General features: G+C 61.5%; 3 protein-coding genes across 10 annotated transcripts in view; 2 read left to right on the top strand and 1 right to left on the bottom strand.

The window, feature by feature from the left end:
- Positions 1–451: 451 nt before the first annotated feature.
- On the top strand, positions 452–3096 carry LIME1 (Lck interacting transmembrane adaptor 1). 4 transcript variants are annotated; one of them, XM_047852896.1, is made up of 6 exons: positions 452–644; positions 1056–1178; positions 1539–1657; positions 1936–2023; positions 2144–2484; positions 2567–3096. In XM_047852896.1, the coding sequence occupies exons 1-6, from the start codon at positions 509–511 to the stop codon at positions 2801–2803; spliced, it is 1044 nt and encodes a 347-aa protein (XP_047708852.1). In that variant the 5' UTR covers positions 452–508; the 3' UTR covers positions 2804–3096. The 4 variants fall into 4 exon arrangements, with proteins under 4 accessions (XP_047708852.1, XP_047708853.1, XP_047708854.1 ...); XM_047852898.1 differs by lacking the exon at positions 1056–1178 and adding an exon at positions 1808–1865 and having other exon boundaries at positions 522–644; XM_047852900.1 differs by lacking the exon at positions 452–644 and adding an exon at positions 1808–1865 and having other exon boundaries at positions 1160–1178.
- Positions 3097–3813: 717 nt separating this feature from the next.
- SLC2A4RG (SLC2A4 regulator) lies at positions 3814–7821 on the top strand. The gene is made up of 8 exons (XM_047852895.1): positions 3814–4045; positions 4369–4529; positions 5451–5560; positions 5991–6169; positions 6242–6342; positions 6434–6689; positions 6774–6865; positions 6952–7821. Exons 1-8 carry the CDS (start codon positions 3935–3937, stop codon positions 7061–7063), a joined length of 1122 nt encoding a protein of 373 aa, XP_047708851.1. The 5' UTR covers positions 3814–3934; the 3' UTR covers positions 7064–7821.
- A 184-nt stretch (positions 7822–8005) lies between these two features.
- ZBTB46 (zinc finger and BTB domain containing 46) overlaps positions 8006–21204 on the bottom strand; it is a 66524-nt gene continuing 53325 nt past the window's right edge. For all 5 annotated transcript variants that reach the window (XM_047852949.1, XM_047852946.1, XM_047852945.1 and 2 more), the window contains 2 exons: positions 14307–14482; positions 8006–11560 (listed from right to left, as the gene is read on the bottom strand). In XM_047852949.1, coding sequence (XP_047708905.1) covers positions 11189–11560; positions 14307–14482 — 548 coding nt within the window. In that variant the 3' untranslated portion in view covers positions 8006–11188. The remainder of the gene's footprint in view (positions 11561–14306; positions 14483–21204) is intronic.

Genomic DNA, 21204 nt, shown 5'->3' with positions numbered 1-21204 from the left:
CATGGGTCCGGGCTAGGGGGTCCTGAGTGAGGCTGTTGCCCCCTGTCCAGAGGCAGAGGGCCCAGAGGGCTGGCATTCTCTTCGTTCTCTGGGATGGGGTTCTGCCAGCTGGTCTGAGGGGGGTCAGGGTGCCCCCCCGTTGCCCGACACCCACTAATGTGTGGGGCTTGAGGCCACAGCATCCAGGAGAAGGTTGCGGCTGGTGAGGGGCCCTTGGGAGGCACTGCTAATGAAGCAGAAGGCTCTGGCGGGGTGGGTTGGAAGTCTGAGAGGCGGCGTTCAGCCCAGGGCTTGGTGGCCATGAGACCGCCCAGTTCCCGTGCTGTGCCTGTCACCTCACTAGCGCAGGCCCACCTCCTCGTGGGTGGAGACCACGTGAGTTAGGCTGCTGGAGCAGGTGCTGGCTTGCTGCACACACCCACCAAATAGTGTCTAGATCCCACACGGGGGCTACGGCAGGAGCAGCAGCAGCAGAGGGTTGAGCGGCTGCGTGTCGAGATGTGGGGAGATGTGGGGAGATGCGCTGGCAGGAAGTGGGGTGGGGAGCTCCGCTGAGGTCTGCACAAGGGCACCTCTGAAGGTGCCCAAGCCACTGGGCCTGCTCCAGCTGGGGCCGAGGAGGAGCTACCGTGCGCAGGGCCTTGGTAAGTGCCTGTTCCCGGCCTCTAGCCCGACTGGGACCCCAGACCCCTTGGTGGCCTCCTGGGGGCAGCTGAGGGCTGGGGTCTGGGAGGACTAGGCCCTACCAGATTGGGGCACTGGGGCCAGGTTAGCCAGCCTGGACCCTCTTGCGAGGTGAGCCCACTCCCTGGGTCTGGGCAGACTGGTCCCCATCTCCAGAGACACCCCACCCCCTGTCTCTGTGCTACGAAGGGTTGTGCTGACTGCGGGATAGACCTGCACCCTAGCAGCTCTAGGATCCCAGGAAGCAGACCGATCCGATGACTGGGACAGTCGGAAGGGAGAGAGAGAGAGCCAAGGGAGAAATGGGGTGGGGGTGGTCAGGGGCCAAAGCAACTTCCCCCTGCCTGCTGACCCCTCCCCTGCCTTTCCAGCCTTTCAGGGGGCCAAGCTCTGCAGTAGATGGCTAGGGGGGCATCACCTGCGTCTGTGGCCTGTGCCTTGGAGGGCCAAAGGCGTGACCTCAGGGCCTCCCCGGGTCCCAGGCTTAGACTACGGTGAGCAGAGCAGGCCCTTGGCTTGGTCGCGGCTCCCCTGCCCCTCCTCACTGGCCATGTTCAGCTACCACTTGGGTCATCCACACCGACTTAGGTACTCGTGAGGCCGAGCAGAGCACACCTCCTTGCATGTCACCAGGGCCCCCCAGCCAGAGTTAGGAAGGTGGCTGCTGGGGCTTCGTCCTCCATGCTTCTGCAGGAAGGAGGGGCTGTGGAGTCTTGGGGTTTCCTGTGTGCTGAGTCAGAGCACCCAAGGGGGAGGGGACTGCCCACAGCTTGAGGTGCAAAAGTAGGTAGGGCTCCCAGGTATGTGCCCGGGTCCGTCAGTCAGCCCCCAGCATCCCTGTCTTCTTGCCCCAGGCCTAGCTGTGGCTTCACAGGATGGGGCCACAGGTGCCCTCGGCCCCTCCTGTCCTCTGGGTCCTAGGGTGCCTTGCCTTGTTCCTCTGGCTGTGGACACTGTGCACAGCCTGCCACAGGTATGTTCATCCCTGGCCCGGGCTTGGTGTGGGGTAGGGCTCCAGGCGGGTCTGGCTCTGCACGAGCCTCCCTACTAGACCCTGGGCCAGAGGCTGGCACCTCAGTCCCCCGTCTTTGCCTCCCTGGCCTGATGAGCCCCTTGCCCCTAGGAAGCGGGTGCAGAGGTCGCGGGCCGGGCCCCAGGGCTGTGTGATGCCAGTGGAAGTGGTAAGTGCCGGGTTGTCCCCGGGGCCAGGGTGGGGCCAACACAGGACCCACCATCCTTCCTTGTCCCCAGTCACTGCTGAGACAACACCGCCTCTGCTCCCTCAGCAAGTCAGACACCAGACTGCATGAGCTGCACCGGGGCCCAAAAAGCTGCAGGGGTGAGCCAAGCCGGGAGAGGCGGACGGGGCTGCGTGGGGGCTTGCATCCTTAGGCTGCTCCCAGGCTACCCAAACAGCTCCCCCTTCCCCAAGTGACCTCAGTCTTGACCCCAACCCTAGCCCCTCGACCTGCCAGCGTGGATATCCTGTACCCGCGATGGCTGGAAGTGCCCAGAGGCACCAGCAGACCTCTGACAGCCTTCTCACACCGAGAACTGCCCCGGGCGACGCCTGCTGCCACCTTGCCCTCCATCTGCCCCGAGGCCACCTATTCCAATGTGGGGCTGGCTGCCCGCCCTGTGGTGTGGGCAGGGGCACGGCTGACCAGCAGCCATGCCAGGCCCGGGCCTGACGCCGGACCCGGGGTGGCTGAGTATGCCTGTATCCAGAAGCTCAAGGGAACAGATCAAGGCCCCCAAAGCCTCAGGCAGTGGAAGGCCGAGGTGACCCCAGCTGTTCAGGTAAAGTAGAGTGGACGGGGTAGGGTGGGTGGAGAGTGCTTGGTGATGTTGACCCTTCCCTGAGTGGGCTTCCTCTCTCCAGGTGGACATCCTGTACTCCAGGGTTAAGAAGCCTAAAAAGAGGGACCTAGGACCTGCCACAGATCAGCTGGACCCCAAGGGCAGAGGAGAAATTCCGGCTCTGGGAAGTGACCAGGCCTACGAGACCCTCCCACTCAGGGGCCTAGGCATGGATGATGGCCTCCCAGACAATGTGTACGAGACTATCCAGGAGATGGGGGCCCCTGAGCACCCGGAGCCCTCTGGCTGTAGCTATTAGCATAAGAAAAGAGGACAGAGGCAGGGCATGGGGGCTCCCTGCTTCCCCAGTTTTACCCGAGAGGGGCATCCAACCCCCATCTGCCTTGAACAACGAAGTATAGACGGTCATCCTTCCAAAGTAGTGCCCAACGCCTATTCCCTGTCCACCCCCCCCCCCCCCCCCCAGCTGGCAGCGCAAAGTCCAGATCCCAAGGCTTCTAGCCTGTGAGGTCCCTGGGGGTCCTGGCCCCCATGGCCTCTTGGCCTTTCGCAAGATCTTAATAAATACCCAACACAGGAAGGATGAATACAGCCGTTCCTCGCAGTCTGCTCTTCTTGAAGACCCGGGAAGGTTGTCGGGGATTGTCTAGAAGGACCCTCCTGCCTGGGGTGCCTGGGCACTGTCACCTGAAGCTGTGCTTGGCTGGTCAGTTTCAGAAGACGGTGTGGTGAAGGGAGGCAAACCCCAGGAGTGGCGGTCCCCAAGCTCATTTGGTCTCAGCGGGGGTTGCAGCCGGCCCTCAAGCTGGCCGCCCCAGGGTGGGACTTGGACCCTGAACACTAGAGAGGGCCTCGCCACGCAGCCCCTGGTGTTACATAAGGTGTGGGGGTAGGTGGGCAGTCGTGCGTTAAAGAATAACCTGGTCCCGGGAAGCCCGCCAAGGAGACGCGGCCCCTTCCCCGGATCTGGCAACTCCGCGCGCGGGCACACCCGCGAGTAAGCCGGCCCTCCCCGGCGGCGGGGTCCCGCTGGCACCGGGAGCTCCGCAGGGGCGAGGGGCCGGCGGGGGCTCGAGGTGCCGCGCGAGCCGGGCCCTTTCCCCAGGCCGCGCGGGAGCGGCCGGCTCGGGGGCCGGGCCTCGGAGCACAAGCCAATGGGAGCGCGGCTGGCCCCGGCCGCCGGCCGCCTCGGAATGTTGATACAGCGCGAGAGCCAATGGGCGTGCGCCGGGGGCGGGGCCGCGGGGCGGGGCGCGCGAGCCGCGCGAAGGGGGCGTGGCCGGCCGGCAGCCTCCCGGCCGCGCGGCGCGGGCGGCGGCCGATTGAGGGCGGGGGTCGGCGGCCCGGCCAGCCCGGCCCGGCCCGGCCCGGGGCCGTGTCCTGAGCGTCCGCCCTCGCCGCTGCAGCCTCGGCACCCGGCCGGCCGGCCATGGAGGCCGAGCGCTCTCCGGTGCCCGTTCCGGGTTGCGGGCGCCCCCCGCCCCGTGCCGCCGGCCGGGACCCCGCGGCCTCGCCCATGTCGGTGCCCGCGCCGCCGCAGGTACCGGGCGCCGGAGGGCGGGGCGCCGACAAAACTCCCTCGCTGCAAAGATGGCGTCGGGGCCGCACAAACTTTGGGCCCCCGGGGGCGGGGCGGCGGGGGCGGCCGCGTAGGTCCTCGCGTGTCCGCGGGCCTGGCAGTGCGGGGCTGCCCGGGAGCTCTTCCCGCCGCGCCGGGCCGGGGGCGGGGCCGGGGGCGGGGCCGCGCTGTTCCCACCGGCCGCGGCCGGTTTGGGGGGCGGGTGCGGAGCGGATCCGGGGTGGGGGCTGGGAAACACCGCCCCGCGCGAGCCCCCGCCCCCGCTGAGCCTGCCCCTTCCGCAGGGCCCTGCCGTGGGCGGCGGCTTTGCGGGCTTGGAGTTCGCGCTGCCTCAGGAGCCAGAGCCGCGGGCGGCGGACCTGGGGGTCCCGGGGACGTGGGCGGGGGCGGGAGGAGCGGCGGGGCCCCCGACGCCGTCGGCGCACATCCCGGTGCCAGCGCAGAGGTGAGCCAGGGTCCCGCGCGCCAGGCCGAGGTGGGCGTGCGCACACGTGCGCTGGCGTGTGCAGGGGTGGTGGGTGGGGCGCGGGCACGTGCCTTTTTGAACCCCACCCTGCGGTGGGGCTCTTGGTGGAGGACAGGTCTGGGCCCAGATCTGGACTTTGTGTCCCCCTCCCTAGCTCTCCAGCCCTGGAGGAGTTGAGCACAAGTTAGCAATATATAGCGCTCCTTGTGCCCCCCAAGCTCTGGGGCCAGAGCGCAGGGCTGGGAGGGGGCCCCTGTCAATCTGTGCAGTAGAGGCTGCCAGGCTGGCGTGAGGTTGACGGTGCAGGAATCCCGGGGCTTCTGACTGCCGGCTCCTACCCTGCCTGAAACCCTCCTGGGTGCCCCACACCCGGGGCTGGCTTCTCAGGTAGAGGCGGGCTCTGGCCTGGCCTGTTGGGGCCTGGGGACTCTCTGCTTGCGCTTGGAGCCCAGTCTGCCCTAGCTGCTGCCGACTGCTGGCTGCTCCCTCCCCTCCAGGCCTGGCATGGGCCCGCAGCTGCTGTTGCACAACGCTGGTTAATGTGTGATTTGGGGGAGGAGGGCTGGGTTTGGCCTGGCCTGGTTGAGGGGAGGCGGCGCTCAGACCCCTGTCCAGCTCCAGGCCCTGAAGAAGTCACTGTGGAACAAAGCCCAGGCTGCAGAGAACTCAAGACTTTGGGGAGACCCCAGCCCAGGCCATGTTCCCAGAGGTTCCTGGAGATCTGGGGCTCTGTAACCTGAGCTGGGGGGTGGAGATGGGCCTCCGGCCCAGTGCCTGGAGGGAGGGAGCGGGCGCCTGATCGCGCGCTTGTGCACGCACACGTGTGCGTGCACGCACGCGTGCGCAGGGCCAGGAGAGATGCCTGAAGTATTTGCTGGATGCCACCCGCGTCTCTTCCAGAGACCCCCCAGGAAAATCCCGGCTGGACGAGGTCATGGCTGCGGCAGCCCTCACCAGTCTGTCCACCAGCACCCTCCTTCTGGGGGCCCCAGCTGCAGCCTGTAGCCCAGGTGAGACTTGGACACCCGGCCTGGGTAGGGAGGCAGGACCACTGTCTTTCCAGGACACCGTAGTTGCCTCCCCCTTGGGGCAAGCAGTTGCCCTTTGCCTGGAAGACCACTTTGTGAATAGACCTCTCCAGGCCTGAAATAGACCTCAGGATCCCCAGTGCCTCTCACTGAGGTCAAAGCCAGTGTCACCGGTGTGCGGGCTTCTCTGATCCGTTTCCACCTGGCGGGCTGGGCATCCCCACACAGGATGTCTCTGCTTATCCTTCCCTGTGCTGCGCCAGCTTCTCCTGGCCACCGCCTTCCCACCAAGCTCACCAGTGAACAGGCGAACAGGTGGAGGCCCAGAGTTAAGGGCCCTGCGGCGGCGGGTTCTGTGGAGCAGGCTGAGCCCGCTAAAAGCCCTAACACGGGTGCTGGTGTGTCCCCACAGAGCCTGGCTTGGAGCCCTGGAAGGAGGCCCTGGTGCGGCCACTGGGCAGCTGCAGCAGCAGCGGAGACTGGGGCTGGGACCTGGCCAGTGACCGGTCCTCTCCATCTATCCCTTCACCCCCACCGCCCTCCGAGGCAGCCCATTTCCTATTCGGGGAACCTGCCCCAAAGAAGAGAAAGGTGAGCCTGAGGCAGCCCTCAGGGCAGGGTGGACGTGGTGGCCACGCCTGACCACCAGCCCCTGTCGCCCAGAGCTCCGTGCGGGTCCTGTTCCAGTGTCTGTGGAAGCGGTGTGGGAAAGTGCTGAGCACGGCCTCCGGGATGCAGAGACACATCCGCCTGGTGCACCTGGGGTGCGATGGGGCTGGCCGGTGGGGGCGGGGCAGCCCCCAGTAGCAAAGTGCTTCAGCTCCCCCCCCCCCCCGCCGGCCGTGTCCCCAGCAGGCGGCAGGCAGAGCCTGAGCAGAGCGACGGGGAGGAGGACTTCTACTACACAGAGTTGGACGTTGGCATGGATGTGCTGACGGACGGGCTGTCCAGCCTGTCTCCAGCGGCCTCTGTGCCCCCCGCCTCCCCCTGCCTGGAGCTGCCAGAGCCTCGGACCCTGTCCAGCCTGCTGCACCCTCTGGCCCTGCCCCCAGTTCCGGTGCTGAGCCCCGTGGCACCCCGCGAGGCGCGCCGAGGTGACGACGCCTACCAGGTGGGTGAGGCCACAGGCAGCAGCTCGGGGTGAGTCTCGGGGCGCTCGGGACGGGGGAGAGGACACGCCTGTGTCTCCTCTCAGGGCTGCCTGGCCCCCACCCGCCCGGAGCCACAGCCGACCACCGTCAGGACCTGTGTGCCGACCCCGCCCTCCAGACTCGGCGCCAGCCCAAGGTGTGTGCGTGTGGAGGGGCCAGGGCAGGCCTCGGGCAGAGGCTCCCAGCCCCGCATCAGCCCCCGTCTCCTCTGTGTCCCCCCAGGAAGCCCCGAGGTGATGCCAAGAAGTGCCGGAAGGTGTATGGCATGGATCACAGGCACCTGTGGTGCACAGCCTGCCGCTGGAAGAAGGCGTGCCAGCGCTTCCTGGACTGAGCCCCCCCCCGCCCCCCACCCCCATGCCAGCGCTCCCTGGACTGAGCCCCCCATCCCGCACCCTGCCCCCCGCCCCCATGCCAGCGCTCCCTGGACTGAGGGTCCCCCATCCCACCCCCCCCATGCCAGCACTCCCTGGACTGAGCCCCCCCATGGCCCCCGCACCCCCCCACCTCTCTGTGCCCACGCTCCCTGGACTGAGGCCGTCCCCGCCCCCACCCCCACCCCCACCCGCACTTCCTGGACTGAGCCCCCCACCCACCCCCATGCCCCACACCGTGCTGCTGCCTGCTCTCCAGGACTTTTTAAAGGAAAAAATAAGCTACCCCCGACTCCCCAGCCTGGGGCTTCTCCCAGCTGCAGGGTTTACTTTTTAACAGTGGGGGAAGTTGGTGACCCTGGACCCCCAGAGGTTGGGGGGGAGGGGTTCTTGCCACTCAAAGTGCCTCTGAAGAAACCAGCCTTTTGCACTAAAGCCAACCTCACAGCCGTCCCCCTGGCCCGGGGTCCCTGGGGGTGGCTGCCCTCCCTGCCCGTCAGCCCGTGGACTTGTCAGGGCGCTGAGGCTGAACTTCAGGGCCGCGTGGGGGGCCAGTCTGTGATGCGCCCTGAGGGGAGGGGCCTCCTGCCTGCACTTAACCTGATGGTTCCAGGGCCCAGGGGCTGACCTTTGTCTCCTGTTTGTGAAGCTCAGGTGTCTCGAGTCTGGGCCATACCAGGCGAGGAGAAAAATTAAAGATTTGGGGTTTTTCCAGAAACTGTGTCTGCCTCCTGGGGGGAAGGATGCGGAACCGGGACCCTGCCACAGGCAGGGGTGGGGGGCCTGCCGCAGACCACCGAGGGCTGGGGGGCAGGGGCAGTCACTCTGGCCACCTCCACCCAGGCTGAGGCCAGAGGAGGGGACACCGTGAAACACTCATGAGGCGTCTGCTTGAGCAGCAATTTCCCAGTTTATTGAAAGTGGAAGCTTTGCAAGAATGTCTAAGCTAACCCCGTCACAGAAAGGAACCCACAGGCAGGACCGGAGCTCGCCGAGGCGGACAAGAATTGCAAGACCGCTAGAGAGGGTGCGCTGTCCGCCTGCCCTGTGGCCGCAGACGGTAGCAGCTGGACCCGTTACCAAAGTCTCTGCCCCCCGAGTATAAAACACGTCTCCGATAACAAACACAGGTTTATGATGATTAATATAGAGTTGATAGACTATAGATCATCCCCAAGGGAGGAAAAAACCACAACAGTTTTTCAAACACTGCCCTTTTTTGTCTGTTTTGTTTTTGTTGACAGGTTGAAAGCATGTTGAAAAAATAAATATTTAAGAAAAGCACACACAGCACCCTCACTACAAGTAGTTCTGAAAGGGCCACGTACAAAACACAGGATAGAAGCTAAAAAATAAAAACAACCGTGAAGTATGGCTTTCGTAAGCGTCGCACACGTCACAGGATGAGCGAAAATAAGATTATCTTTCATAATATTGCAAAAAGTTCCAGTTTTTGCATTTTCTCAGAGTTTTCTTTTTTAAAAAGGAAGATGTGCAAAGTTGGAAGCAGCAGCTGTGTCTCTCGAGTCGAGGTCCCTACTGAGTCCTGGCAGTGTTCTGACTGTTCCCCACAACCCAGAGTCCAAATGTACAACCTGGTCAGGCTCCAGAGCTTGATACAAAAGTCATACGGGTTCCCTGCCCACCCCCACCCCAAAGAACTCCCCACTCAACGGACTGCATTTTCCACTTTGGTGTTGCAAACACCAAAATACACACAAGACACAAACAGAAAAGTACAAAACGTGAAATGTAATCTACACATTTTTTCCTCTTCATAAAAAAATATTTATTAGTTTAAACATCGATTTAAAAAAAAATCAGTCACGTAAAAAAACCCTTCATTACACGTCTCTTCCCTCCACGCCTCCTGAGAGGTGACGGGTTCATCCCCGACGGCGGACAACCGCGTAGAGCTGAGGTTGCCACGCAGCAAACGCCTGGGGAGCTCGGGCAGAGCGGGGCCCTCGGTCGTCCGGTACAGTATTGGTTTTAAGGAAGAAGATGCCCCGTGGCACTGACGGCGAGCCCCCCAAAAGGCCAGCGAGGGCGGTCCAGAGCAGGGAGCGAGCGGGTCAGAAAGAGCGAGGTGTCCTGAGTGCGGAGGCACAGGTGGCCCGGGGTGTGGGCAGGACGGCCCGAGCGGGAAGGGGGGGTGGGGGCCGGTAAGAAACCCAGAGACACTGTTGGTAGCAAAGGTCTGGTTTCCAAATACATTTGTAAGAAAATCAGTCTGTGTAGAAAAGGGATCAGAAAGTCGGGGAGGTACGCGGTTGGTTCTGAGGGCTCCGTGAGGGCTGCAGCCCGGGCCTCACCGGTGAGAGGCAGGAAGGGAAGTGTGTCCCAGAGCCCCTGCGCTGGCCTTGCCCACCGTGGGCGGATGGGCAAGCAGGGCAGCCAGAGAGGGCTCGGTCACCGCGCGGTCACCACGCGGGACAGGAGTGCAGGAGGCCGGATGACAGCTCTGTGCAGGCCCTCTAACTGATGGATACTCGGCTGACTGTACTTAAGACAAACGCAGAAGTTGTGACCCCCCCGCCCCCCGCAGGGCTTCCCGCCAGCCCTGGTCCCCAGCACCCCCAACAGCGGCCTGGGCCCAACGTGCTCCCGGCCACCATCGGAACCGAAGTGAGGGTCTTGTGGCATTTTCCTTTTCCACCTAGAAAGAACATATGCGACACAACGGAAAACCTGGTAAAAGCTTAGAGTCTGTGGAAAAGAGAAAATAAAACCACCGTCTGCACGGGGGCTCCAGCTGAGCACCCGGGGGAGTCTTGGCGTGGCCTGAGTCTTGCCCAAGCCCGAGCCACGTGGGTGCGAGACGGAATGTCTTAGTGGTGAAGTGTCGTCAGGAACAGCTTGAACGAGGGAGAAGACAGACCAGTGTGCGTCCTGCGGCCCGGGGGGAGGCTCCTCACAGCCAGGCCTGGCTTTCCACCCAGAAAATTAATAAAGAGGCGGGAGCGCATCTAAAGAGACGACGAGAGGACGAGAAAGACAACTCTGTTTCGTCAGGTGAGAAAATAATGCCAAACCAAGTATTTTTACGTAACTACCTCAGGACGGCTCTGACTACTTGACAGGTTTGGTTACCCACGCGGGGACGTGCGAGCAGCACACGGCAGCCAGGAACACCGCCTCCAGTGTTAGCAGCAACAAGGCAAGGGCACTCAGGAGGGTCAGGAGGACTGGCCCAGGCAGGGAGGACGGCGGAGCCCAGGGGATGAGGCCGCCCCCGGGCTCCCCAAGGAAGTGCACGCAGAACAAAGAGCCCAGGCCCCCCAAAAGGACCCAAGTGGCCAGGCGCGGGGAGCGCTGAGCCCTGCACCAGAGGAGCGTGGCACATCGGTGGCCCATCGGTCCCCACCTGGCTGCCTCTGCCGGAAGATAGCACCTGGGGGTCCCCGGCCCCAGTGGGGGGCTTCTGCAGCTGTTTTATGTTAAGCACCAAAGCCCAGAGGCGGGAGGGCCACGGGCTTTCTGCACACCCGACCTGGGCTCCGCCGGCGGCCACAACAGCGGCAAGAGACTGCGGCGGTGGCCGCAGGCAGTGACCGGGCTGCTGAGAAGAGGGGAGCAGGGCAGGGGGCAGGGGGAGACTCCACGCTGGACATCGGGCGTGTGCAAAACCTCCCTTAACGTCTCTTGGGCCTGTGGCCTCAGGGACCACGCTCACAACCGGGACCAGTGCCGACCTTGACCTGGCCATCGGGCTACGGTGTATCCCGAGGCCAGACTGGCCACACGGGCTCCCTCGACGCCCTATCTACATGTACCTGCTGGGGATCCTCTATTTGTCCCCACAGACATGTTGGACTGTGTGCTCTCCTGGGCTCAACCCCACCCCATGTCCCGTGCTGTTCGGTTCCAGAGCCCTTACTTCCCGGGGTCATGCCTGCCTGTGAGCCTCAGGGTGGTGTGTGTGTGTGTGTGTGTGTGTGTGTGTGTCTGGGGGGCGGGAACAGAATAATGGGGGAGGAAGGGGGTCAGCATGGCCTGGCCGCAGGCAGGACACACACACACACACACACGCACACACACGCACACACAGGAGAGGGTGGTGCCGCGCCACCCCGGCCCGGCGCCTAGGAGATCCAGAAGTCCTTGTCCGGTGCCCCTGGGGGGCTGCCAGGACCCCGCGGAGAGTCCTCGTCCCCCTTCTCGGCCGCCAGCAGCGCGTCCTCGTGGGCCAGGCCCACCTCGTCCTCGTCCTCACACAGCTCCTCCTCGCCCTCCCCCCGCGGGTCGTCGGGATCTTCCAGGTAGGGCCCGTCGCCAGGGAACAGCTCGGGGGAGCCCTCAGTGCCACCGCCGTCCAGGGGACCGGCCACACCGCGGCCTGCGCAGTCGGCACAGACACCGTGGCGCCGGGAGCCGTGCTTGATGCCCACGCTGGCGGCTGACATGAACACCCGACTGCACAACTTGCACACGTACTTCTTGTCCTTGCTGTGGACCTGTGGAGGGACGGGCGGTCAGTGCGGGGGGCGGGGAGGGCAGGGGGGATGGGCAGTCAGTGCAGGAGGGCGGAGAATGCAATTTTAATTCTTCATATTTTTCTGAATTCTCCAGTGTTCTAGAGCAATCGAGTAAATACTGTTACTGCAATAAATACACCACCAGTGGCATGACGGTGGAAGAGGGCTGGCCAAGCTGTGTCCTTCCTTCGCACTCGGAGCGCCCCCTGACTGATGGGTCACTGTCCTGGGGGCTGCACCCTCTGAAGGGACCCCTTCACGAGTCCCGGGCTAAGGGCCCCTCCACCCCCCAACTCAGTGGCACCACAGACTGACATGAACAGTCCACCTTCCCCGTCAAACCTGCCCACAAATCCCAGCCATGAAGACCACTGTGTCCCCAGGCACGGGCAAAGCTGGGCCCACACGTTCTGATTCTAGAAATGCAGCATGAAACGACTTGGTCCCCAGGGCCCTCCTGCACCTTCTCTGTTGTATCTTAAACCCAGGCTTCCTCAACACTCTCACAACAGAAACTGTGTTCTGAGAGCAGGCTGGGCAGTGCCCACTGAGGCCCCTCAAAACCTGGGGCTCCCACGCGGGGAACTGAGGGCTGTGCCAGGACACCCAGGAGTGACAAAGGCATCTCAGGGAGCCACTTGGCCAGCACCAGATGGCCCGGCACCTGTCCTAACAAACAAACGGAAGCAAGGGAAAGAGAGAGGATGCGGGCACCATGGCAACCCGTGGTTCCCGGCTGGTGGCAAGCAGCTCCTGAGACCTCACCGTCCAGACCACCCCTGGCCAGCCTGCCGCCAGCCCCTCTGTCTGCTGAGCGGGCACCGGCGTCTGCACAGAAGGGCCGCTGCGGGACAAGGTGGCATAGGGCGCCCCTACTGCCACCTGCTGTCAGCAGGGGTTCAGCCTCCTTGGGGTCGGGGGCCCCCGGCAAATTAAAGGGGAAGATACAGATTCTCTTCTCAGAAAAAAGCAAGCCCAAAACATTGGTAGGTACGTTTTCAGGGATTTATGACTCTCCCTGAAGCCCAAACACAAACCCAGGATGGAAACCTGGCCCATCCAAGGTAGCAACCACACTGAGCCTCAAATGGGATTGATGCTTCCTAAAGCAATGACATGGTTTTGCTAAAGACAAGACGGAGCAACCTGGTAGCGACAACCCTCCAGCACTTCCGCGTGACAAGACACTACTCATCCCTTGACCAGGAGCAGCGTGGGCAGCGGGGCGCATGTCCCCCTAAGTTGCTGTACACGGTCTGCTAACATGACTCCTGTGCTCTCAGGGTGGACCCTGGGAGATGAGCGAAACGAGACACAGGGCAGTTCCGGGGCCCGTGCCGTCCAGCCAGCCTGCGGCTGCTGGCCCCGCAGACCTGCCCCCGGGTCCAGGACTGCCACTTTCCCGCTCTGCTCGACCCCGTCTGGGGAGACACTGCAGGATGGGGTCATGGGCGACCCTCAGTCAGACGGGCTGGGTGCATCCACTCTCAGGACTGTCTCCCCTCCCGCTTTGCCGCCTGACCTCACGGGAGCTTCTCCAGGGTGTCCTCACCCCCTAATAAGTGCCCCCCACTGGGCTGGGAAGGATGCCCCTTGAAGGGGGCCAAATGGAGGATCCAAGGAGAGTAAATCTGGACGTGACCCCAAAGTGAGCCAGAGCCCCCCACTCACCCCACGGATGGACGTGCACAGCAAAAGACCCCGCTCATCCATATGGCTCACCCCGCCAGCAGCCAGGCCTGAGACTCTCACCTTGCCGCCTGCTGCCCTTGTGCTAGGGCACACCCAGGTCACCCTCACCACTGCCAACACAGTCCCCCCACACCTCCTGGGGGGGGGGTCTGCTCCTGATGTCATCAGATCAGCATGCGGTAGGGCTCCAGCCAAGTCTGTGCACCTCGCAGGTGACTCTCAACACCTCTGAGACTCCCAAACTCGTGACGTCGCCCCAGCACCCTCTCCCTGCGCCCCCATGGCACACGCTGGGGGCTCTGGGCACCTGACAACCCAGGGCGGCCTGGATCTACAGTCTCACGATCTAATGGCTGCAAGCTCCAGGTGGCCCCACCCTCAGCCCTGAACTCCACCGTGTCCAAGGAAGACTGGACACTGCGGGGAACCTTGTGGTCCACCCCGCCCCCACGGCTCATCACGCACAAGAGTCCCTTGCCCTGTGTCTTTTGGCGAATCTGCTTCCCTGTTTCAAGATGACCGTCTCCTATCACTTCCTGCCAAGCAAATCCATCTGTTCGGCATCTGCTCCCTGGCAACTGCCAGCTAAGGGTGCGCACAAGACAGGTAACCAAACGTCTTACAAGGCCACGGGGGGAGCAGAGGCTGGGTCTCACCACCACTCGGAGCCCAGGCACAGAGGAAGGGACCTCACGGTGGGACCCACGGGGCCAGGGGAGGTCCTGGCAGGGGGAGGAAGCACTTGCCAAGGCCAGGCTGAGGGCTGGGGGTGATGCGGCCCCTGCCCTCAGCACCCTGACCCTGGGTGGGGTTCAAGGTGGTGCCCCCCATCACTTGGGTGCCCCCCATCACTTGGGCACCCCGCATCACCTTCCCGCACACCTCAGACCCCCACAGTGTGCCCTGGCCAAACCCTTGCGGAACCAGGACCCTGCCCAGAACCCGGCCCAGCCACCCCCCCCCCCCGGCCCCGCCCCGGATCCCGCCCCGGACCCCGCCCCGGACCCCGCCCAGGACCTGCACGCGCACTCACCAGCGTGTGCCGCTTCATGTGCTCGCGCCGCGTGAACTTCTTGCCGCAGATCTCGCAGGGGTAGGGCCGCTCGCCCGTGTGGGAGCGCATGTGCCGCTTGAGGATGCACTGGTGCATGGCCGAGAAGCTGCAGTACGGGCACTTGAACTTCTTCCTGATCACCGTGAACTCGTTGACTGAAAGACAGCAGACCAGCCGGTCAGCGTGCAGCCCACCGGCCCCAGCGAGGCCCTGGCCCCCGCAGACTGCCCCCAAGCACGCCCGGCGCCCGGCCCCTGCCAAGGGCTCTTCCAGGAGGTCTGGTGTCAGAGGTGCTGGGAGGGCCGGGGCCAAAGGTCAGAGGCCACTGCTTCCGCTTTTTTAAGAAAGAGACCTTCTCAGACACAGCCGGTATTATCTTACCCATCAGCATCCGGTACCCCGTGGTGTCCACATGCAGAATCGTAACAAAGACACAGGTATAAAGACAGGAAGCCAGAGGACGGCCCCCAGCCCGCAGTGCTGCTCACGGCCACAGGCGGACGGTGCCCAGCAGGCAGTCGGGCAGAGCCGCCCTGTCCAAACATCTGCAGGCCGGTGGCATTGCATTTTGTGCCCGGAAGAAAGGAGCCTGCCTGAGCAGCTAGTGGACAGAACCAAGGGAGATGCCTGGGCCAGCCCCAAATGTGCCACAGTGGCCGGGGGGGGGGGGTGCTCCTCCCGTCCACCCTTATTTCCACACTTCAGAGAGTGACGCCATGGGCCCCACAGGGGTCACCCCTGTGGCCAGCTTGAGCACATGGCTGGGGCCACACTCCACGTCAGGATGTGGCCACACCCTCAGAATCATCTCGTTCCACATTCCAGGTGGCCTCTTGGTCAAGAGGGTTAAGGGGGTTGGGGTCCCTGGTCCCACAGTGGGGTCCTCAGTGTGCAGGGCTCCACTGGGCACTGGGCAGCTGATCCTGAGTGGTGCCCTTGGCGACGGGGACCCACAGACACCACAGTGACCCCGTCTGGAACACACATTAACCTAAAGACGTCCTGAAGACAGATCTCACTGGGATTGCTGGGAGCAGCCAGATCTTGGGATCTCATTTCCTGCTGTGAAAGGTGGACATCTGTCTGGATGCAGCTTCCTGGGCCCTCGCATCGCCTTACACTCTGGAGGGCACTTGCCCGACTGCACACCAGCACCAGCACCCAGAACGGTCAAGACCAAAGGTGGGCTGCTGGAATGAACCCCAGCAGGGGTGTGGACACCGTCAGCTGGCAGTCTTCCTCCACACCCTCAGACCCCTGCCAAATGTCTAGGTGTGGCAGGTGCTGACCCCACTCACAGCTGCCCCTGGAGGTGCCCAGGAGGCAGAGAAGAAAACCAGCACCCCAGAGTAACGCAGCCCAAGACAGCGGGACCCAGGAAAGCTAAGGCGACTCAGACCCTGGGCCCCTCCTGCTGGAGGGGACCAGCCAGCCTGCCGGAAGCGTGGGCCACCCACCAGGCCGCCCAGAAGCAGGGACCCTCGCTGCCATCTCCGTGAGCCCTACCCCGTGGCCCCAACTCCATTCTGCTGTTCACACCTCAGCCCCGGGCGTGTCGCCATGGAAATGACGCTGGCTGAGCTGTGCAGAGCAGAAACCTCGGACGCACCGGCCCCTGGACTGGCCTGCTTCGAGCTGGGCCTCACTCCCACACCTCTGTTCCTAGGATATGACCACTTCGGTGTGGGGGAACGCTGCTTCTGTCTCTGCTCTTTTTTTTTTTTTTTAAACATTTATCCATTTTTGAGAGTGAGAGAGACAGAGCATGAGCAGGGGAGGGGCAGAGAGAGAGGGAGACACAGAATCCCAAGCCGCTGCAGGCTCCGAGCTGTCAGCACAGAGCCTGACGCGGGGCTTGAACTCATGGACTGCGAGATCATGACCTGAGCTGAAGTTAGATGCTTAACCGACTGAGACACCCAGGCGACCCTGCTCTTTCTTTTTAAGTTGGCTCTACGCCCAATGTGGGGCTTGAACTCACGACCCCAAGATCAAGAGTTGGGTGCTCGGCCGACTGCACCAAGCAGGGGCCGCAAAGTAGCCTCTGCTCTTTTTTAAGTGTTTCTCTCAAGAACCCTTAAAAGGCATCTAAAAAAATCAAGTGACCCGGGTTTCTGTATTTTCTAGTGAGACCATCCACCCACCACGTGCCTGAGAGCTGAGGACCCCGGGGCTTCTCGACGCCCTTCGGAGAGCCGATCCCTACAGGGACACACTCCCAGGAAGACTTTACCCCCACTCAGGCCATCACGGCCCCCACACTAAGCCACGTGGACTTCATCACAGCTCACGGCCAACGCCACCGCGGAGGCTTGCTGCCGGCTCGCCTCACGGTTTCTGTGCCCGTGGAAAGGGTGCCAAGCCCCCACCGTGCCTCTCAGAAATCTCAATCCTGTCCAAAGAAGTAAAGCATTTTCCTACACTTAGGAACTTTTAACATGCATTTGCTTGTGCACACGCACACGTGGGGGGGGGGGGGGAGCTGGGGACAGGAGGGAAGGTGCAGCCGGGGGAAGGGGTGACGCCAGAATGCTGCAGAGAACATGACAGCCAGCGGGAGACAGGGAAAACCACCAGTAACCCATCCCACAAGGTGGCCTCAGCTGACACCTGTCTTTGGAGTCCCTTTTCTACGCATAAACATACTGTTTAAATCACAGAACTGGAATCGTCACGTACCGTCGTATAGAACTGCTTCAGACGGAAGCTGCGTACCGGCCCGGGTCAGCCCCAACTCACGGTGACCACCTTTCCATGCTATGCTTTCCAGTGGCCGTTTCACACACACTTGTTTGTCTGTGTGACTGACCCCGTGAGGCCCCCGCGAGAGGTCCGCGCATCCGAACACCTGCCGAGGATGTGCTCTGAGGAGGAGCACGGGGACCAGCTCCCCCGGCCCCGGCCCCGGCCCTGCGGCCAGGAGCCCCGAGGCCAGGCGGGCGTGACGGTGGTCACCACAACCGCTGGGCGAGCGGCCACGGGCTGGGGAAGAGAGCTGCGGGCAGGTTTCCGGGCTGGTGAGAGGGCAGCCTGCGGGCCCAGCGGCTTCTTCGGCCGAGAGGAGCCGCCCTTCCTGAGGGAGGGCCCGGAGGAAGGGGGCTGCCAGGTGCCGCTGGGGCTCTGGTCCCCAGGGCGGGGGGCTCCGGCGCCCCCACGGCAGGACCCGGGACATGGGGACGCACACGGGGAGCTCTGAGCTGTGGGGGACGTCTGTCTGGCCGTGCCAGTCGCACCTGCAGTCACTTATCTGCCTCTGCTGGCCCGGCCGCCCCGTCAGTCAGCGGACTCTGGGAGGGAAAGGGAGACGAAGTGAACTTTTACGTTATTTTATTTAAAACCACCTTTTTTTTGAGAATGTGTTTAGTCATAGCTTCTATAAACACGACAGTTAAAATGCTGAATTACATATTCCAGCCTTCTGTATTTAACAACTCAGACGAACATGTGAAAAAAATTTCTCTGTGCGGAAGTGCATTTTTCCCTAGAAAAACAATTTAGCTCACACAGGCACAGGAGTGAGTAAGGCTCCCCTTCAGGGCCCCTCCCCGGGAACGCAGCCCCCGTGCGGCTACGGGACGCTTGAAACATCCTCTGAAGTCACCCTGTCCCAGCACGTTTTGGTGTTTTCTTAGTTTCCTGTCTCGGCCAGAACACACCACCACAAACTGGGCGGCTTTTTTTTTTTTTTTTTAATTTAAAAAAATTTTTTTCAACGTTTATTTATTTTTGGGACAGAGAGAGACAGAGCATGAACGGGGGAGGGGCAGAGAGAGAGGGAGACACAGAATCGGAAACAGGCTCCAGGCTCCGAGCCATCAGCCCAGAGCCTGACGCGGGGCTCGAACTCCCGGATCGCGAGATCGTGACCTGGCTGAAGTCGGACGCTTAACCGACTGCGCCACCCAGGCGCCCCCAAACCGGGCAGCTTTAAAGCAACAGAAATCTACCGTCGCCTGGCGTGGAAGTCAGAGTCCGAGGTCCAGGCAGGGCAGGGCCGCTGCCTCTGGGGGCTCCAGGCGGTCCAGGCGTCCTGGGCCTGAGGTCACGTCCTCCCCTTCTCCGTCTCCCTCACGTGGCTCCTTCTCTGTGGGTCTCCTCTCTGTCCCTTCTAAGGACACTTGTCACTGGACTTAGCTCCAACGTGGATGTTCCAAGATGACCTCATTTAGTTACCTCTGCAAAACCCTTTTTCCCAAACAGGGTCACACTCAGAGGTTCCGGGTTTTCGGGCATGGACACAGCTTATGCGTGGGCAGGGGCACCATTCAAGCCACTCATTTAGTGGCCAGCACCGTAAGCAGGGAAACGTTCATTGGCTGTCGTGACCGAAATAACTTACTCTTGGAAAGAACCTAACACCTCTAGGACCTGTGATTTACAGTCTGTGTATCTTAGAAAAACTCTCAGCATCACACAGCGTCCTTCTCATAGACACTAATAAAGCCCTAAGAGGCCAATGAGGAAAGAGCAACTGAAATCAACGAAACAGCACAGATGCCATTAAATTGGAACAGACGCTCTGCCCATCTGTCCCCAAAACTGAACCCTCTGGCCTGGGACCAAGCATGCCAGCAAAATAGCAAGCTTCAGTGGTCAAGGAGCAGGGCTTCAGAAGCTGGCACCAGCTTGACCAGAATAAATTCAGCGACATTCGACTATGACTTTACAGAATTGTATCTACGAGGACACTGGTCAAGCACCTCTGCCCCCCTGCCCCCCGTCCTGGACCTCCCCGGCTCCGTGCGGGGCCGCAGGAGAATCGGATCTGTCACGAGGATCCACCATTCAAGCGAATATTCCACGACTATTTCGTGGTATCATCAGAGACTCCAAGGAACCGCCAGTACGACGAATGGAGTTGGCAGGCTGCAGACTGGTGCACGGGGCAAGTTTCTCCAGACGAGCACGCGAGTCTACCCATATCGCCGTCTGGATTTTTTAGCCTACCTCTGATGACAGTTTCCAAGAGACTCCACTTCATGTGAACCCCACTTTGCTTTCCTGTTTACAAATGTATTGGGCTGTCGATTATTTTGTGTTAGAATAGAGTGAAGCTATGCTACGTCCAAATTATCTTTGGAAGCTTCCTAGCCTTACATGAAGTGCTCGTACCTGAGGTGTACGGCTCAGTGAATCTTTACCGATGTTCGCACCCACGTGACCACCATGCACGTCAGGACTCTGCACGTCCGCAGCACCCTGAAGGTGCCCCTGGTCCCCTCCTAGTCAATGTCGCCCCATAGGCAATGACCGTTCTGCCCTCCATCACCATACGTTTGCTTCAGGGTGGGATCGCACACTCAGGCCCGGCGTTATTCCCGTAACATAGTCTGCAACGGTCACCACGTCGCTGCCCGGAGCAGGGCTCTGTTCTTGTTTGTTGCTGCGTAGTATTCCATGGCATGACCACATGACCGCGCACCCATCTTACAGCTGAAGGATATCCGACCTGACGGACAGTGGTGCTCAGACGCCTCTCATACACGCCTCCCGCTGAACAGGGCTCTCACTTCCGTTGGACATAAACCTAAGACAGGAATGCCTGGGCCACAGGGTACTTGGACGTTCCATCTTGGTAGATACCAAGAGGTGTTTCACGTGGCTGTGCCGATTTATGTTCCCTCCAGCCACACATGAGTATCCCAGCTGCCGCATCTTCCCAGAGACCAGGCATCGCCGATCTGCCGGTCTCTGCGCTCCTGCCCCTGGTGGCCCAGGCGCCACACATCTCCCATCCACTGGAGACACTGAGCCCACCCGTGAAGTGCTTGTTCAAGTCTTCTCATGGATTTGCTAAGTTGCCTCTTTCTTAGATTTTTAAAGTTTCATGTATTCTGAATGGGACTCTTTTGTCAGATATATTTATGGCAAACATTTTCTCTACTCTGTGACTGGCCTTTTACTCCCTTTAAGATACTGTTAGTGGACAAATTAATAAACTTAATGAAGTCCACTTTTTCAGACTTTTATTATTAGTGATTTTTATGAACTGCTTAAGAAATTACCACCATGATCAGAAGCTATTCTCTCCTAGGGCTTCTTCTAGGAAACCTGTTACTTTTTATAATCAGGCTTATGATCCATCCCAAATTAACTTTTGTGCTTGGCCTGAGGCAGAAATCAGGATCCATTTTCCTCCTCGACATCTGGTCCCCTGAGAACCACGCACGACATCCGATTCACTGAGAACCACGCACGACATCTGATCACTGAGAACCCCGTATGACATCCGGTCCACTGAGAGCCACGCACAATGTGCTCGCTTCGGCAGCACATATACTGAGAGCCACGCACGACATCCGGTCCCCTGAGAACCACAGACTGGAAAGAACGGCGGAGGCGCCCCCACCCATGTCAGGGTCTGAGCCAGACTCCCCTCTGCGGTCGGCTTGTCCGTGGATCACTGCGGCTCTGTAATCCTCGCGTCCACGAGCTCTCCTTCTGCAAGAGGCAGCCTCCACTGTGTCCACACTCCTTCTCTCCTGGACTCTGGTGCGTGCACGTCTGGGGTCCTGGGGTAGCCCCTCTGGGGTTGGCCGATTCCAGGAGATAACAAATAACTTTCCTCCAACTAAGCCTTTCGCATGCGAGCCAACTCTCCCACTGCCTCACCCAGCACCACACAACCAGCCCCCGCGAGCCACTAAAGTCAGTCAAACCGGCCATCCTGAGCCTGCAGGCTCTCTCCCACGTTTGGTCCCATTGGTCCCGAGGAGGCCACAGTCAGGGCTCCTTCCCCGGCTGACCTGGTACATCCGGGTCTGATAGAGTGTTTTCTAAGGAATTTGAGCATTCCCCCCCACCTCGTCAAATGTGTTGGCATAAAACTGTTCACGGTATTTTATTATTGTCTAATGTCCATAGGATCTTAGTGGTG

The sequence above is a fragment of the Prionailurus viverrinus genome, chromosome A3 (genome assembly GCF_022837055.1).
Source record: "Prionailurus viverrinus isolate Anna chromosome A3, UM_Priviv_1.0, whole genome shotgun sequence".
Lineage (NCBI taxonomy): Eukaryota > Metazoa > Chordata > Mammalia > Carnivora > Felidae > Prionailurus > Prionailurus viverrinus.
The sequence above is the reverse complement of the archived record's forward strand: the minus strand, read 5'-3'. Positions and strand labels throughout refer to the sequence as shown.

Bases quoted from the DNA above. Each gene is read 5' to 3' on its own strand.
- LIME1 (XM_047852896.1), top strand. From the start codon at position 509: ATGTGGGGAGATGCGCTGGCAGGAAGTGGGGTGGGGAGCTCCGCTGAG. The intron at 1,658-1,935 runs GTATGTTCATCC...CCTTGTCCCCAG, and splicing joins CTGTGCACAGCCTGCCACAG to TCACTGCTGAGACAACACCG. The intron at 2,024-2,143 runs GTGAGCCAAGCC...CCCCAACCCTAG, and splicing joins GGGCCCAAAAAGCTGCAGGG to CCCCTCGACCTGCCAGCGTG.
- SLC2A4RG (XM_047852895.1), top strand. From the start codon at position 3,935: ATGGAGGCCGAGCGCTCTCCGGTGCCCGTTCCGGGTTGCGGGCGCCCC. The intron at 6,343-6,433 runs GTGCGATGGGGC...TGTCCCCAGCAG, and splicing joins ATCCGCCTGGTGCACCTGGG to GCGGCAGGCAGAGCCTGAGC. The intron at 6,690-6,773 runs GTGGGTGAGGCC...GTCTCCTCTCAG, and splicing joins GAGGTGACGACGCCTACCAG to GGCTGCCTGGCCCCCACCCG.